Source organism: Pelophylax lessonae (assembly GCF_965119305.1).
Source record: "Pelophylax lessonae genome assembly, chromosome: 6".
Lineage (NCBI taxonomy): Eukaryota > Metazoa > Chordata > Amphibia > Anura > Ranidae > Pelophylax > Pelophylax lessonae.
In genome coordinates, this window is record NC_138773.1 from 37,139,023 (window position 1) to 37,156,707 (window position 17,685).

A 17,685-nucleotide genomic window follows, 5' to 3' on the forward strand; every position below is an offset into this window, starting at 1 on the left:
TCCTGAATCTAGGGAAGCAGCTGGCAACACTGAGACGAATGTCCATACCGGAGGAGAGCCAGGATTGTACCAATCAGGTGCAGACAGGGGTCTGCACAGAGGTGGGCGGAGTATCGGAGGTGCAGGCAGCAGAGCAGAGTAGTGGGGTGACAGTTAGGAGGGGTAGAAGGGGACAAGTCAAGGAGGCTGATCCTGGGCTGGAGCACCCCAATAGATACGCCCCGTTGTGTGATGTTGGGGAAACCAGTCTGGAAACCATTGCTGGAGCAGAGTGACGCCCCTAGCTGCCAGGGGACGAACTCCTCCAGTGAGGCCGGGAGAAAGGGAAAGGAAAGACAGGTGCTGGTGGTAGGGGACTCAATTATTAGAAGGACAGATAGTGTAATCTGTGACATAGACCGTGTGCGCCGAACAGTCTGTTGTTTGCCGGGCGCTCGGGTTCGGCACATCGCGGATCGGGTGAACAGATTATTGGGTGGGGCTGGGGAAGACCCAGCTGTCATGGTACACGTGGGTACCAATGACATAGGCAGAGGAAGACGGAGAGTCCTAAACGATTTCAGGGACTTAGGCACTAAGTTGAGGAGTAGGACCTCCAAGGTAGTATTTTCCGAAATACTACCTGTACCTCGAGCCACACCAGAGAGGCAGCGGGAGATTAGGGAAGTTAACGAGTGGCTGAGGAGCTGGTGTAGTAAGGAGGGTTTCGGGTTCCTGGAGAACTGGGCCGACTTCTCAGTCGGTCACCGGCTCTTTGGTAGGGACGGATTGCACCTAAATGGGGTGGGTGCAGCCGTACTGGGTGCGAGGATGGCCAAAAAGTTAGAGGGGCTTTTAAACTAGGGAATGGGGGGGAGGGTACAGATGTAGAATTAGCCAGTGGAAAGCAAGTTTCAGAGGGCAGAAATGGGGGCATTAGCGGTAGGGTGTTCGGAACCCCTATACCCAGGGTGGGTACGGGGAAAAATCAAGAGAGCAGCCTAAAAACATCAAAATTACGAGGCTTATATACCAATGCCAGAAGCCTGGCCAACAAGATGGGAGAGCTGGAGCTGCTGATGTTTGAGGAGGACTTAGATTTTGTGGGGATAAATGAGACTTGGTTTGACAGCTCTCATGACGGGATGGCGACCATTCAGGGGTATTCCCTTTATCGCAGAGATAGAGAGGGTAAAAAAGGGGGAGGGGTATGTCTGTATATTAAGAACAGTATACAGGTAAATATGAGGGATGATATTAATAATGGAGCTATGGACGAGGCAGAATCCCTATGGGTAGAGCTTCAAAGGAAAGGCACGGTGGGGAAGGTAATATTGGGCGTATGCTATAGGCCCCCAAACCAGAGGGAGGAGGGTGAGGTGGACCTCATGTTACAGATAGGATTGGCAGCAAGGATGGGAAATGTCATTATAATGGGGGACTTTAATTATCCAGATATAGACTGGGCAGAAGGAACCGCGCATTCAGCCAAGGCTCGGCAGTTCCTAAATGTTTTGCAGGACAATTTCATGGGTCAGATGGTGAATGCACCGACAAGAAACAATGCGGTACTTGACCTACTGATTACCAACAATACAGACCTGATCACGGATATAGAAATACGGGACAACTTAGGGAACAGTGACCATAGGTCAATTGGTTTCAGTATTAATTACAGTAATAGGAAACACAAGGGTAATATAAGAACAATGAATTTCAAAAGAGCCAATTTCCCTAAACTGCGCTCGCTGCTAGAAAATATCAAATGGGATAGAACCCTGGGAACAAAGAACACGGAGGAAAAATGGGAGTGCTTCAAGAGCATACTTAACAAGGGGGTGGGCCAGTGCATTCCACAGGGAAATAAATTTAAAAGAGCAAAACTAAACCCTGGGTGGCTAAACTCCAACATAAAAATGTATATTAGAGCTAAAGAAAAGGCCTTCAAAAAATACAAGACTGAGGGGTCATTGGCAGCATTTAAGCACTACAAAGAGTGTAATAAGAAATGTAAAGACGAAATCAGGGCGGCTAAAATAGAACACGAGAGACATATAGCGGAGGAGAGTAAAAAGAACCCCAAGAAGTTCTTTAAGTATATAAACAGTAAGAAAGCGAGGCCAGAACACATTGGCCCCATAAAAGATGATAAAGGAAAAATGGCCACTGAGGACAGAGAAAAGGCGGAAGTGTTAAATAATTTCTTCTCTTCAGTCTTCACAAAGGAATCGGGGGGCTACACGAACCTTGCTTGTAAGGCCGAACTAAATAATACACCTCAGGAAGTGCCGCCATGGCTAACAGAGGATAGACTTAGAGCTAAACTAGAGAAACTTAACATAAATAAATCCCCGGGACCGGATGGCTTGCACCCAAGGGTTCTTAATGAGCTCAGCCAGGTGATTGCCAGACCATTATTCTTGATCTTTAAGGATAGTTTACAGACAGGTAGGGTGCCAGCTGATTGGAAAAAAGCCAACGTGGTACCAATATTTAAAAAGGGGCCGAGATATATCCCGGGTAACTATAGGCCGGTCAGCCTAACATCAGTAGTCTGCAAAATTTTGGAGGGGATGATAAAGGACCACATACAAGACTTTAGTAATGAAAACGGTATTATAAGTAGTAATCAGCATGGATTCATGAAAAATCGTTCATGCCAAACCAATCTATTAACCTTCTATGATGAAGTGAGCTGCCACCTAGATAAAGGTAAGCCTGTGGATGTGGTGTATCTGGACTTTGCAAAGGCCTTTGACACCGTTCCCCACAAACGCTTACTGTACAAACTAAGGAAGATAGGTATGGACCATAAGGTGAGTACCTGGATAGAGAACTGGCTCCAGGGGAGAGTCCAGAGGGTGGTGATTAATGGGGAGTACTCGGATTGGGCGGGTGTGGAAAGTGGGGTCCCCCAGGGTTCTGTCCTGGGACCAATCCTGTTTAATTTATTCATAAATGATCTAGAGGAGGGGATATCTAGTACAATCTCAGTATTTGCAGATGATACTAAATTAGGCATGCCAATATCTTCTATGCAGGATGTGGAAATCTTGCAAGCAGACCTGAACAAAATAGCGGGGTGGGCAACTACATGGCAGATGAGATTTAATGTAGAAAAATGTAAAGTAATGCACTTGGGGGCCAGAAACCAGAAAGCAAGCTACTCACTAGGGGGGAACCTCTGGGTGAGTCTAGGATGGAAAGGGACCTGGGGGTACTGGTAGACAACAGGCTTGGAAGTGGCATGCAATGCCAAGCCGCTGCAAGCAAAGCCAACAGGATACTGGGATGTATAAAAAAGGGGATTCACTCCAGAAATAAAGAGATTATTCTCCCGCTCTACAAGACTCTGGTCCGGCCACATCTGGAGTATGCTGTCCAGTTCTGGGCACCGGTCCTCAGAAAGGATGTGCTGGAACTGGAGAGAGGCCAGAGAAGGGCAAGAAAAATAATTAGGGGAATGGAGGACATCAGCTATGAGGAAAGACTACAAGCACTGAACTTATTCTCTCTGGAGAAGAGACGATTGAGGGGGGATATGATATCAATGTACAAATACTGTACTGGCGACCCTAGCATAGGGAACAAACTATTCAGAGAAAGGAGATACAATAAGACACGTGGCCACTCACTAAATCTAGAGGAAAGGCGGTTTAACCTTAAAGTGCGTAAGGGCTTCTTCACTGTAAGAGCGGTAAGGATGTGGAATTCTCTTCCGCAAGCAGTCGTATCAGCAGGGAGCATCGATAGTTTCAAAAAACTATTGGATGGACACCTTAAAGACCACAACATACAGGGGTATACAATGTACGGTTAAAAGCAAACACACACACACATCATAGGTTGAACTGGATGGACTTGTGTCTTTTTTCAGCCTCACTAACTATGTAACTATGTAACTATGTAAATCTTTCCCATTGTTAGTAGACATGATAACTTTTGTGCAAACCAATGAAAAATACGCTTATTGCGATTTTTGTTACCAAAATATGTAGCAGAAAACAAATTGGCCTAAAATGTTAAAAAATTTTGATTTGAACTTTTTTTATTTTTTGGAGAATGTTATAAAGCAGAATGTGAAAAATATTGTTTTTTTTTTTTCAAAATTGTCGCTCTTTTTGTTTATAGCGCGAAAAATTAAAATGGCACAGGTGATCAAATACCACCAAAAGAAAGCTCTATTTGTGGGGGAAAAAAGGACGTAAAATTTTGTTTGGGCTTCAGCGTAGCACGACTGCGCAATTGTCCGTTAAAGTAACGCAGTGCCGAATCGCAAAATAGGGCCTGGTCAGGAAGGGGGCAAATCCTTCAGTTCTTAAAGTGGTTAAAAAAAAAAAAAATCTCCCGGTCACTTTGTTGAAGGGAGGATTCAATACTGCAGGAAATCTGGAATGTGCAGACGGTCTCCTTGTTACTTTCACTTTCAGTTTTGCAGCACACACTGAGAAGGAGATGGTCGTGGACTTTGATGAAATAATCAGAATATAAGGATGAGATTAGCGGAGGCCACCATGGTTTGGATGACCCTTGTCCTCCTCCTGCTCCTCTATCATACATGTGAGTGATACATTGTAGAATATCTGTTGTATTTGTGATTCCTCCAGCAGAGAAGGTCAGCCCCTCCCTGTCTGTGCTCTCTAATCCCTCTTCTCCTCTTCTTTATTCTTCTCTTCTCCTCTGCGGGTGACTCTACAATCCTATTGAATTCAGGTGGTTGGATTAACCCTCTAGAACCTACAAAGCCTGAGTATGGCGGAGAGAAGACGACGATCACCGTGCCCCGTCCTTCTTCCCCATTCTATTGTGTATTATAAGATCCATCCTCGGAAGAGACAATGGAGTCATTGTCCGGGATCATTCAATGCACAATCCCAGCCAGGGCTGCTGTTAGAAATTGCGGGGCCCCGTACAGACTACCTGGCAGGCCCCCCCCCCCAAGAAAATATTAAAGATATAGTTATCTAAAATTACAACAAAATCACTATTAGCAGACACAAATATAACATAACTCGCATAATTCCTGCTAAATCTAAAAAAAAAAATGTTAAATAAAAAAAGAAGATGAGATGAGAAAAATATACAGGCTGGGCAGTTGGAGCTCAGTGATCAGAGAGACAGAGAGAGAGAAACAAAGTTACAATTTACAAATAAACTCCTGAGCAGAGATAAGTGCTGGGAGGGGGGGGGGCACACAAGGGAGGGGGATTAGTGAGGGACGACTGTCTCTTTCTCAACAGATAAAAGCTGATAGCAGGGAGAGGGACAGATCAGATTCAGGTGCTGGAGGAAGATTTCTGGGTTTGTTGTCCATCACTAATCCCCCTCTCTGTGTGGGCCCCCCCTGTGAGCTCAGGCCCCCTACAAGAGGGCTGGTGGTCCCCCCCTATCAGCGGCCCTGATCCCAGCAATGGAGGACACCGGTGGACTGATCGCCCCACCCTGTCCATTTCATAGACCTCCCGGTGGACTAAAGGCCCGTACACACGTACCGATCGTCGGCATACAAACGTCGGTGGACGAAGGATCTGCCGATTGTACGCGTGTTAGTATGGTGCCTCCGACAGATGTCTGCGCACAATCCGCGGACAAAAGTCTTTCTTGCAAACATGAAAATATTTGTATGCCGACACCAGAACGGACGATTGTTCGCCTGTCAGTACACAATTCGGCCGACAGACCGCAGATTTGCAAGACTGGGCATGCTCAGAAAATAGAAAACACAGGGAAAGTTAACCATTACATGACATCACTTCTGCAGTCGGCGGACAAAATTCTTGTGCTGTCCTTGTGCTGTCTTTGCACTTTTCAGCAGACACCGACATCCCGGGGAGAAAAGAGGAACATTTGTATGCCGACCATCGGTACGTGTGTACGGGGCTTTAAGCATACAAATCCCTAGTCTAGTCTAAAGGCTCGTACACACTATAAGAAAATCGGGCGAACATTTTCGTCCAAAGAATTTTCGTACGATTTACGTATAGTGTGTACACAACCTTCTACAGCCGAGTCTAAATTTTCGTTTGAAAATTCTCGAAGGGAAAAACTCCAAAAAAAATTTCGTACGGGAAAAAAACAAAAGATGTGTACTGTTTTTGTACGATTTTTGTACAAGAAAAATCAGAAAAGAAAGACCGCGCATGATCAGAAACAATAAACAACAACAAAAAAAAAACCTTTGTCCTACAAAAATTTTCGTACAAATTTTCGTTCATCGGTTCCGATTTACTTTAAAACAAAGAGGAAAATCGGACGATTCTTTCGCCCGATTTATTTATAGTGTGTACCCACTTAATGCTGGCCATACACGTATATATTTTCGTTTTAAGGAAATTTGTTTGATTAGTTAGTGGGGTCAAATTGATGTCCGATGTGACAAGAAAATTTGAAGGGGCAGGAAGGAAAACTTTTCTCAATCAATGAAATTTCAGGCAGTGTATGTGGTTATCGCTCAGAAATTACATTCATTTTGAAATTGAATGTCAAAAGCAAAAGACATTTTTCGAACAACATTTGTCCATTCATCGAATGTTCAAAGAATTTTCGTACGATTTTCGTATAGTGTGTACAGAACTTTTTACAGCCGATTCTAAATGTTCGTACCAAAATTCTCGAAGGGACAAACTCCGAAATTTTTCTCGTACCGGAAAAAACAAACAATTTTAGTTTAATGAGTACTGTTTTCGTACATTTTTTGTACAAGAAAAATCAGAAAAGAAAGACTGCGCATGATCAGGAACAATAAATAACAAAAAAAAGCCTTTTGACCTACGAGAATTTTTGTACAAATCGGTTCCGATTTCCTGTAAAACAATGAGGAAAATCGGACGATCGTTCACCCGATTTTTTATAGTGTGTATCCCAATTAATGCTTTCCATGCACGTATGAATTTTAGTTCAGAAATTTTCGCTTTAAGAAAATTTGTTTGATTTTCTAATGCTGGCCATATACTAGCCGAAAAGCAAAAGACAAATTTCGAACGACATTTGTCTATTCATCGAATGTTCAAAAAATTTTCATACGAATGTTGTACGAAAATTCTCGTCCAAGAATCTATTTGTGTATGGCCAGCATTACACACTATAGGAAACTTGGGCGAACGATCATCCGATTTTCCTAGTTTCACACTACACAGCAAATTGAAACTGATTAACAAAAATTTGTACGAAAATTCTCATACAACAAAGGCTCTTTTATTTATTCATTTATTTTTTTGTTTCTGATGATGCGCCGTCTTTCTTTTCTTTTACAAAAATCATACGAAAACGGTACACATTAACCACTTAAGCCCCGGAAGATTTTACCCCCATTCCGACCAGGGGGTATTTTGCGATTCGGCACTGCGTGACTTTAACGGACAATTGCGCGGTCGTGCGACGCTGTACCTAAACGAATTTGACGTCCTTTTTTTCCCACAAACAGAGCTTTCTTTTGGTGGTATTTGATCACCTGTGCGATTTTTTGATCACGCGCTATAAACAAAAAAAGAGCGTCAATTTTGCAAAAATAACAATATTTTTCACATTTTTTTATATGAAATTCCCCCCAAAAAAAAAGTAAAAATCAAAATTTTTTTAAATTTTCGGCCAATTTGTTTTATGCTACATATGTTTGGTAAAAAAAAAAATCGCAAAAAGCGTATTTTGATTGGTTTGCGCAAAAGTTATCGCGTTTACTAACAAAGGGAAAGATTTTTGTAATTTTTGTTGTTTTTTTTTTAACGCGGAATGGCGGCGATCTGCGATTTTTTTTGCGGTACTGCGACATTGGGGCGGACAGATCGGACCCTTGACTGACATTTGTGACACTTTTGGGGTTACCAGTGACATTTCTACAGTAATCAGTGCTATACATATGCACTGTTACTGTAAAAATACACTGGTTGTGAAGGGGTTAACTTTATTTGGGAGGGAGGGGCTGTGTGTATCCCTAGGGGCGTGCTTTCTACTGTGATTGGCTGTGGCTTGAGCTGTAAGGACACTGATCAACGGATCTACATACTAGATCCGTTTGATCAGTGTCTTTACAGCGAGGAGAATGACAGGTGGCTTGTTTACACAAGCTGCCTGACATTCTCCCTCTCCCCCGCCGATCGCCGAGTGACCGGCGGACATCGGGTCCGCTGGTCACACGCGCGGGGGGGTCCGTGACCACGCGGGAGCGCGCCTCCGGGGGCGCGCGCTCGCTCCCTAGACCCTCACAAGCTAGTGACGTAGCCCTACGTCACTTTGCCTGTGAGGGGCTGACTGCCGACGTAGATCGGCGTTAGGCAGTCGGCAAGTGGTTAAACGAAAATCGTTCGTTTTCGGGAATGTTATTTAGCAGAGCGTGAAAAATATTGTTTTCCATTTCAAAATTGTCGCTATATTTTTGGTTATAGCGCAAAAAATAAAAATTGCACAGGTGATCAAATACCACCAAAAGAAAGCTCTGTTTGTGGGAAAAAAAGGACATAAATTTATTTTGGGTACAGCGTCGCATGACCGCGCAATTGTCTGTTAAAGAAATGCAGTGCTAAATCGCAAAATGTTTTTTCAAAGGGGGGTTGAAGGTGGGGTTGGGGGAACCTGTCAGGAGGGCTGTACTTTACAGGGCCCCATGATTTCTAAAGGTACTGCCTTATCAGCGGCCTTTCCCCCAAATATTACATTTTTTTTTTTTAAGCAGACGCCCCCCCAAATTTAGAAACACGCCCCTTGGTACACATTTAACCCCTCGATCACCCACGCTGTTAACCCCTTCCCAGCCAGTGTCATTATTACAGTAACAGGGCATATTTTTAGCACTGATTACTGTAGTAATGTCACTGGTACCCCCAAAAATGTCAAAAATGTCAGTTAGGTGTCCGATCTGTCCGCCACAATGTCGCAGTCCCGCAAAAAATCGCAGATCGCCGCCATTGCTATTAAAAAAACAAACAATAAAAATGACATAAATCTTTCCCGTAGTTTGTAGACGTGATAACTTTTGCGCAAACCAATCAAAATACGCTTATTGCGATTTTTTTTTTTTTACCAAAAATATGTAGCAGAAAACAAATTGGCCTAAAATGTTAAAGAATTTAGATTTTTACATTTTTTGGGGGGGGGGGGGGGGGGGGAATTTCATATAAAAAAAAAAATGTGAAAATTATTGTTATTTTTTCAAAATTGTCACTCTTTTTTTATAGCGCAAAAAGTAAAAATCACACAGGTGATCAAATACCACCAAAAGAAAGCTCTGTTTGTGGGAAAAAAAGGACATCAATTTTATTTGGGTACAGCGTCGTACGACCGCGCAATTGTCCGTTAAAATAACGCAGTGCCGAATCGCAAAAAATGTCCTGGTCATTAAGGGGGAAAATCTTCCTGTCCAGAAGTGGTTAACAAAATTTTTGTTATTAAAGTATAATGCGTAAAATTACAGAGGAAAATCGAGTTAAGTCATTACACGAACGGACTGTCCCTGCCGGATACCGCAACTGTAATACCGGAGCTTTGATTTTTAAATGTGAGTGGATAATATTTTATTTAATAAATGAATTTAAATGACTACACAATGATGGCCCTTTCTTGTATGTAAAAACGGAAGGAGAGGAAGTGGCATAAAGTACTGCTGGAAGGAACACATAGGAGAATTGAATTCCCCCCTCCCCATCCCCTCCACCTGGGATAAGGAGAAAGGATTGGAGATATCCCCAACCATTCACCGGATGATACAAACAGGAAAAGGATCAGAGGCAACCTTATCCACTTCAGCCCTGGAAGGATTTGCCCCCTTAATGACCAGGCCCTATTTTGCGATTCGGCACTGCGTTATTTTAACGGACAATTGCGCGGTCGTGCGACGCTGTACCCAAATGAAATTTATGTCCTTTTTTTCCCACAAATAGAGCTTTCTTTTGGTGGTACTTGATCACCTGTGCAATTTCTATTTTTTGCGATATAAACAAAAAAACAGCAACAATTTTGAAAAAAAATTAAAATATTTTTCACATTCTGCTATATAACATTCTCAAAAAAAAAAAAGTAAAAATCAATTTTTTTTTAACATTTTAGGCCAATTTGTTTTCTGCTACATATTTTTGGTAAAAAAAAAAAAATCGCAATAAGCTTATTTTGATTGATTTTCGCAAAAGTTATCGCAAGACTACTAACTACGGGAAAGATTTATGTCTTTTTTTTTTTTTTACTAGTAATGGTGGCGATCTGCGATTTTTTTTTTTATGCGGGACTGCGACATTGCGGCGGACAGATCGGACCCCTAACTGAAATTTTTGACACTTTTGGGGGAACCAGTGACACTAATGCTAAAAATATGCACTGTTACTGTAATAATGACACTGGCAGGGAAGGGGTTAACACTATGGGTGATCAAGGGGTTAAATTTGACCCTAGGAGCATGTTTCTAACTGTGGGGGGGCGTGGCTTGTGAAATGATCAGAGACATGCGATCCTATAAAGAAGGATCACATGGCCTCTGTGATCATGTCAGGGAGAAGGACGGTTGGCTGTGTTTACATCAGCTGCTTGTCCTTCTCTGTCAGCGGGTAGGGGGATCGCGAGTGTCAGACGGTAATCGGAGCCGCCTGACTCCCGCACTGGCTTCCCTGCTGGCGAGCTGGGGGGGGGGGGGGACGGGGACAGGGCGCCGCTGGCTGCACACACTCGCCCCCTAGCTCCTCCTACATGTACGGGACTTTGCCTGTACGAGCCAGCCTACTGGTGGTAAAGTGGTTAACCTGTAATACACATATGCTCTGACAAGTGTATGCACTGAATGGCACACATAGAAGTGTATGCACTGAGGGGCACACATAGAAGTGTATGCACTGAATGACACACATAGAAGTGTATGCACTGAGGGGCACACATAGAAGTGTATGCACTGAATGGCACACATAGAAGTGTATGCACTGAGGGGCACACATAGAAGTGTATGCACTGAAGGGCACACATAGAAGTGTATGCACTGAAGAGCACACATAGAAGTGTATGCACTGAGGGGCACACATAGAAGTGTATGCACTGAATGGCACACATAGAAGTGTATGCACTGAGGGGCACACATAGAAGTGTATGCACTGAGGGGCACACATAGAAGTGTATGCACTGAATGACACACATAGAAGTGTATGCACTGAAGGGCACACATAGAAGTGTATGCACTGAAGAGCACACATAGAAGTGTATGCACTGAGGGGCACACATAGAAGTGTATGCACTGAGGGGCACACATAGAAGTGTATGCACTGAATGACACACATAGAAGTGTATGCACTGAGGGGCACACATAGAAGTGTATGCACTGAGGGGCACACATAGAAGTGTATGCACTGAAGGGCACACATAGAAGTGTATGCACTGAAGAGCACACATAGAAGTGTATGCACTGAGGGGCACACATAGAAGTGTATGCACTGAATGGCACACATAGAAGTGTATGCACTGAGGGGCACACATAGAAGTGTATGCACTGAGGGGCACACATAGAAGTGTATGCACTGAATGACACACATAGAAGTGTATGCACTGAGGGGCACACATAGAAGTGTATGCACTGAAGGGCACACATAGAAGTGTATGCACTGAAGAGCACACATAGAAGTGTATGCACTGAGGGGCACACATAGAAGTGTATGCACTGAATGGCACACATAGAAGTGTATGCACTGAGGGGCACACATAGAAGTGTATGCACTGAGGGGCACACATAGAAGTGTATGCACTGAATGGCACACATAGAAGTGTATGCACTGAGGGGCACACATAGAAGTGTATGCACTGAGGGGCACACATAGAAGTGTATGCACTGAATGACACACATAGAAGTGTATGCACTGAGGGGCACACATAGAAGTGTATGCACTGAAGGGCACACATAGAAGTGTATGCACTGAAGAGCACACATAGAAGTGTATGCACTGAGGGGCACACATAGAAGTGTATGCACTGAGGGGCACACATAGAAGTGTATGCACTGAATGACACACATAGAAGTGTATGCACTGAGGGGCACACATAGAAGTGTATGCACTGAAGGGCACACATAGAAGTGTATGCACTGAAGAGCACACATAGAAGTGTATGCACTGAGGGGCACACATAGAAGTGTATGCACTGAATGGCACACATAGAAGTGTATGCACTGAGGGGCACACATAGAAGTGTATGCACTGAGGGGCACACATAGAAGTGTATGCACTGAATGACACACATAGAAGTGTATGCACTGAGGGGCACACATAGAAGTGTATGCACTGAAGGGCACACATAGAAGTGTATGCACTGAAGAGCACACATAGAAGTGTATGCACTGAGGGGCACACATAGAAGTGTATGCACTGAATGGCACACATAGAAGTGTATGCACTGAGGGGCACACATAGAAGTGTATGCACTGAGGGGCACACATAGAGGTGTATGCACTGAATGGCACACATAGAAGTGTATGCACTGAGGGGCACACATAGAAGTGTATGCACTGAGGGGCACACATAGAAGTGTATGCACTGAGGGGCACACATAGAAGTGTATGCACTGAAGGGCACACATAGAAGTGTATGCACTGAAGGGCACACATAGAAGTGTATGCACTGAAGGGCACACATAGAAGTGTATGCACTGAAGGGCACACATAGAAGTGTATATGCACTAAGGAGCACACATAGAAGTGTATGCACTGAAGGGCACACAAAGAGGTGTATGCACTGAATGGCACACATAGAAGTGTATGCACTGAGGGGCACACATAGAAGTGTATGCACTGAAGGGCACACACCGGCTGGAGCACAATATTGAAGGTGGAGGGGTTTCAGCATACAGCTGCTGAAGAATTATATTTTACACAGCCCTTCACTATTATAGAGACTTTTGTTTGCACAGATAATATAAGTGGTTTATTCTAATTATTATGTCCATTTGCACAGGAATTTTTATACGTATCATTTGCACATTTGCTTATTTGCACAATACCTTATAAGCACTTTAATTGATTGCACTATATAAGTATTGGTATACACATATGCACTTTATATACAGCACCTTTAAGGCCCCTTTCACACTTGTGCGACTTGTCATGCGATTTGGGACTGCAAAATCGAATGCCAAGTCGTTCTCCATTATTTCCAATGAGCCCCATTCATTTCTGTGCGACTTGAACTTGCACTACTTTTGGCATGATTTTAATGCGTTTTGAGGAAAAGACATTATAAGCCCAGTCAAACTCACTGCAAAAAAGCTGCGTCAAAATCGCGGTAAAGTCGTGCGACTTTGAAGTCGCACAAGTGTGAAAGGGGCCTAAGTTTATAATTTATGAGTTTATTTAATAATTTATCGCACAGTATATTAATTTTGGAATTTACGGATGTGATTCCTTTGTTTATTAACATTGAACATATCATTGTGCCCAAGAGATCCGTCATATATATTTACTTGAAAGGACATAGTGTTAACAACACCTCGGAGCGCAGGTACACCTTTATATTTTACTAGACATTAAGCCCGTTAAATTAACGGGCGCTAGAACATATGTGGTCAAACATTTGTAAAAACAGACTTGTTCCAGTAAGGCGTACTTTGCTACTAAAGTCAGTTTGCTTATAAATGTCCCTTTAATAGCGTGTCTATGTTCTGCGATTTTTCTTTTACAGTAATGCACTTACAGTGGTAGATTTCAATCAGGCAATGTCCCTTTAACAGCGTTTCTACAGTCGCAGATTTGCTTTGCTGAGTGTGATAGGTTTTTTCCTCTGTTTAAATGATCCTTTTCCTGACAGCAACAGCTTTTTTCCTTTAAAAATTAATCATGGCTCTATTCTCTTTTTTCACCACAATAATTACAGTCAAAGGGTTTATCAAGTATAAGTTTCCTCATGCAATTCCAAGTATAAGTTTCCTCATACAATGTCCTTTTAATATCTTTAAGTCTCTCCCTCATCAGCCTCCTTGTCCAACCTGTCACGCACTGTGCACTGCGTCCCTGTTGCTCTAGCAACCTCGGGGACATGCGCAGTTCTTACTGAGCCACTCTCATTTGTAAAGTTTTTTTTTTTAAATCACGTGAGAGCCGCATGACTTTGTCAGCTCTGCGTCCCTGTTGCCCTAGCAACGTCGGGGGACATGCGCTGACCGAGCGGCTCTCGCTTGATATCGCTCGCCCGCCGCCACTTGTAACGGCCGCTGCCGCTTAGAAGTAAGTCCACGCGAGCGCGCACCCGCCGCGTGCCCGAGCACACCCGCCGCTTCAACAGTTTCGCCCGGCCGCCCGAAGTCTCTGCGCTCCAAGTCCCAACGGCTGTCTGTGGGGCACATGCGCAGTAGCGCAATCCCACGGACACAGGGACTGGTCGCAGAGACACTTGTACTTTATTATAGTGGATATTTGTAACTATCTCTGTTGAGGCAACAGTTCAGTACTTGCAGCACCTAAGGCTATGTTCACATGTGGGCGTAGCGGATCACGGGCAGAATCACCGCGATTCTGCCCGCGATCCGGAATCATTGCAAATCGCAGGACGCCTGTGCGATGCCCGTGATTTGCAATGGCACCCCCAAACGCTGTGCGATGTTGCCGCGATTTCCTCTGGCCGACGCATGACGCACAGAAGAAGCTCTTGTACCTTTTTTGGGCGTCATGCGTCCCGTGATTCTGTTTGCGCGATGTTACCGCGATTCGGCAGGCGGAAATCGCGGCAACATCGCACAGCGTTTGGGGTGCCATTGCAAATCACGGGCATCGCACAGGCGTCCCGCGATTTGCAATGATTCCGAATCGCGGGCAGAATCGCTGGGATTCTGCCCGTGATCCGCTGCGCCCACATGTGAATGTAGCCTTAGACATCAATATTTACCTTTACTGTGGTCATAATACCCACCCCCTTTCAAGTTAAAGCGGAGTTCCACCCAAAAGTGGAACTTCTGCTTTAGGTAGTTCTAACCCCCTGACATGCCACATTTGGCATGTCATTTTTTTGGGGGGGGAGCGGGTACCTAGTTTTGACAGGTACCCGCTCCCACTTCCGCTCGGAGCGCCTTGGCGCCCTGAGCGGAAATTCTCCTCTCCCCCTCCCTCCCTGCAATCTTCAGGGACATGTCATAGGTCCCAGAAGATTGCCGGCCAATCACGACACGTAGCGCAACTCGCGCATGCGCAGTGCGTACCCGGCTGTGAAGCCGCAAACTGTCACAGCCGGGTGCCCACACCAGTGATGCCGGCGCCGCAGAGCAGAGAGGGAGAAGAGCGAGGCTTCGGGCGGCCGCATCGCTGGACTGTGGGACAGGTGAGTGTGTGTTTAGGCTGGAACTCCGCTTTAAGCCATTACTGTACCTTTTTTTAAAATCAACTTTATTGCTATCACAAAGGTTGAACAGCACCCCTTTTGATAGCATTGGCAGTGGTATATACTCTTTATCGAGACATCTGGGATCTATTAGACCCCACATCTCTCCTCTGCCCTTAAAAGCTTTAGATCACGCCAAGATCGATTTAATACGATGCGTTCCCATGGAAACAGGTGTAGTATTAGCCCTCCCACCTTCTCAAATTGCCAGCTCCATCCGCTGCTCACACTGTCAGGCTGCCAATGCCCAATTTTTTTGTATACTTACCATGTACCTAACATGTCATGCTTTAACCACTTAAGCCCCGGAGGATTTGGCTGCTCAAAGACCAGGCCCTATTTTGCGATTCGGCACTGCATGACTTTAACGGACAATTGCGCGGTCGTGCGACGCTGTACCCAAATGAAATTGACGTCCTTTTTTTCCCACAAACAGAGCTTTCTTTTGGTGGTATTTGATCACCTGTGCCATTTTTACTTTTTGCGCTATAAAAAAAGAGTGACAATTTTGAAAAAATAACAATATTTTTCACATTTTTTATATGAAATTCCCCCCCCCCCCCCCAAAAAAATGTAAAAATCTAAATTTTTTAACATTTCAGGCCAATTCGTTTTCTGCTACATATTTTTGGTAAAAAAAAAAAAATCGCAATAAGCGTATTTTGATTGGTTTGCACAAAAGTTATTGCGTTTACTAACTAAGGGAAAGATTTATGTAATTTTTATTGTTTTTTTTTTTTTAAACTAGTAATGGCGGCGATCTGCAATTTTCTTTTTTTTTTGCAGTACTGCGACAGTGCGGCGGACAGATCGGACCCCTAACTGACATTTTTGACACTTTTGGGGGTACCAGTGACATTACTACAGTAATCAGTGCTATACATATGCACTGTTACTGTAAAAATGACACTGGCAGGGAAGGGGCTAACTTAATTGGTGATCAGTGGGCTAAATGTATCCCTAGGGGCGTGATTCTAACTGTCAAGGGGCGTGGCTGGTGATGTAACCACAGAGTCATACGATCCTACATAGCAGGATCGCATGATCTCTGCAGTTACATCAGGGAGAATGACAGGCGGCTTTGTTTACATCAGCCGCCTGCCTTTCTCTCTTTCCAGCGGGAATTCGCGAGTGGCCGGCGGACATCGGAGCCGCCGGTCACTCGCGCGGGGATGTCAGGGAACGAGTGGGGGCGGGTGCGCGCCCAAGGCGGCGCGCGCTCGACCCCCTAGAGGCTCGTGGGTGAGTGACGTACCGGTACGTCACTTTGCCCAGGAGGGGCTGACCGCCGCAGTATATAGTCATGCGGCGGTCGGCAAGGGGTTAAAATTGCGCACACACTCGTGGAATGACGCCATAGGCAACGCTTTTACAGGTTACCAGTTTAGAGTTACAGAGGAGATCTTGGGCTAGAATTATTGCTCTCGCTCTAACGTTCGTGGCGATACCTCACATGTGTGGATTGAATGCCATTTACATATGTGGCCATGGCCGTGATGTATGGATATATGGTTGTGAATATTAAGCGTTCATTCTTGCAGTTTCAAAGTTAAAATCTTACCCGTCTCTATTAATATATAACCCGTTCCTGTGCAATCTTTGTATTCTTCGGCAGTAAATATCGACATTGTACTAAACTAACAGAACTAAAAGATAAAAAGGGAACGCTCAGTCTTAGTATATATATGATAGGATCTTTTTGCCAAATACAAGCACAATGTAGGTTTTTCATGCTTGCTTGCAATATGTGAGCCATTTACATGTGCTGTCCTCACACCTGCGCCCATGCCTCTGGAGAGGACTCCTCTATGTGTTGTGAAAGGATCCCCCTAGCACCCAAGCCTCAGACCCAAGGTCACCCCTCCCCACTAAAATTTGGGGGACTACCCTCAAGGGCCTCCCAACAGCTTCCTCAGCATTCCATTGCCAAACTTCCACGTGAACTTCACTGCCCCTGCTGGCCTGACCCAGAATTTTTAAGAGGTCCCTTGTCCTGCCAGCCCATTTGGTCGGGGATTAGTTGGGGCCCTCATTAATATGCCAGGCAGCTCCTCCTAGACTCCCTCCCTTTCTTCTGGAAGTTTTGCCAAAGTTCCCGTAATTAGGGGGAGGTAACAGAGGTCCTGCCTGATGAGTCACTCACCCTGTCCCAGATTTAAACACAGACAGGCTTGGCTGCCAGCCAAGCCTAAATTTACCTGCGCTACAAAAAACCTGTTTACCTTACATAGCACTAGAGTGATGGGGAACCTTGGCACCCCAGATGTTTTGGAGCTACATTTCCCATGATGCTCATGCACTCTGCAGTGTAGTTGAGCATCATGGAAAATGTAGTTCCAAAACATCTGGGCGGCCATGTTTCACCATCACTGCACTAGAGTGTGCT

General features: G+C 44.6%; 1 protein-coding gene across 1 annotated transcript in view; it reads left to right on the forward strand.

The window, feature by feature from the left end:
- Nucleotides 1-4,425: 4,425 nt before the first annotated feature.
- The window catches only part of LOC309558531 (uncharacterized protein), a gene marked incomplete at its 3' end in the record, with an annotated part of 160,454 nt that continues 147,194 nt past the window's right edge, over nucleotides 4,426-17,685 (forward strand). The window contains exon 1 of the mRNA XM_082261611.1: nucleotides 4,426-4,539. Coding sequence (XP_082117737.1) covers nucleotides 4,473-4,539 — 67 coding nt within the window. The 5' untranslated portion in view covers nucleotides 4,426-4,472. The remainder of the gene's footprint in view (nucleotides 4,540-17,685) is intronic.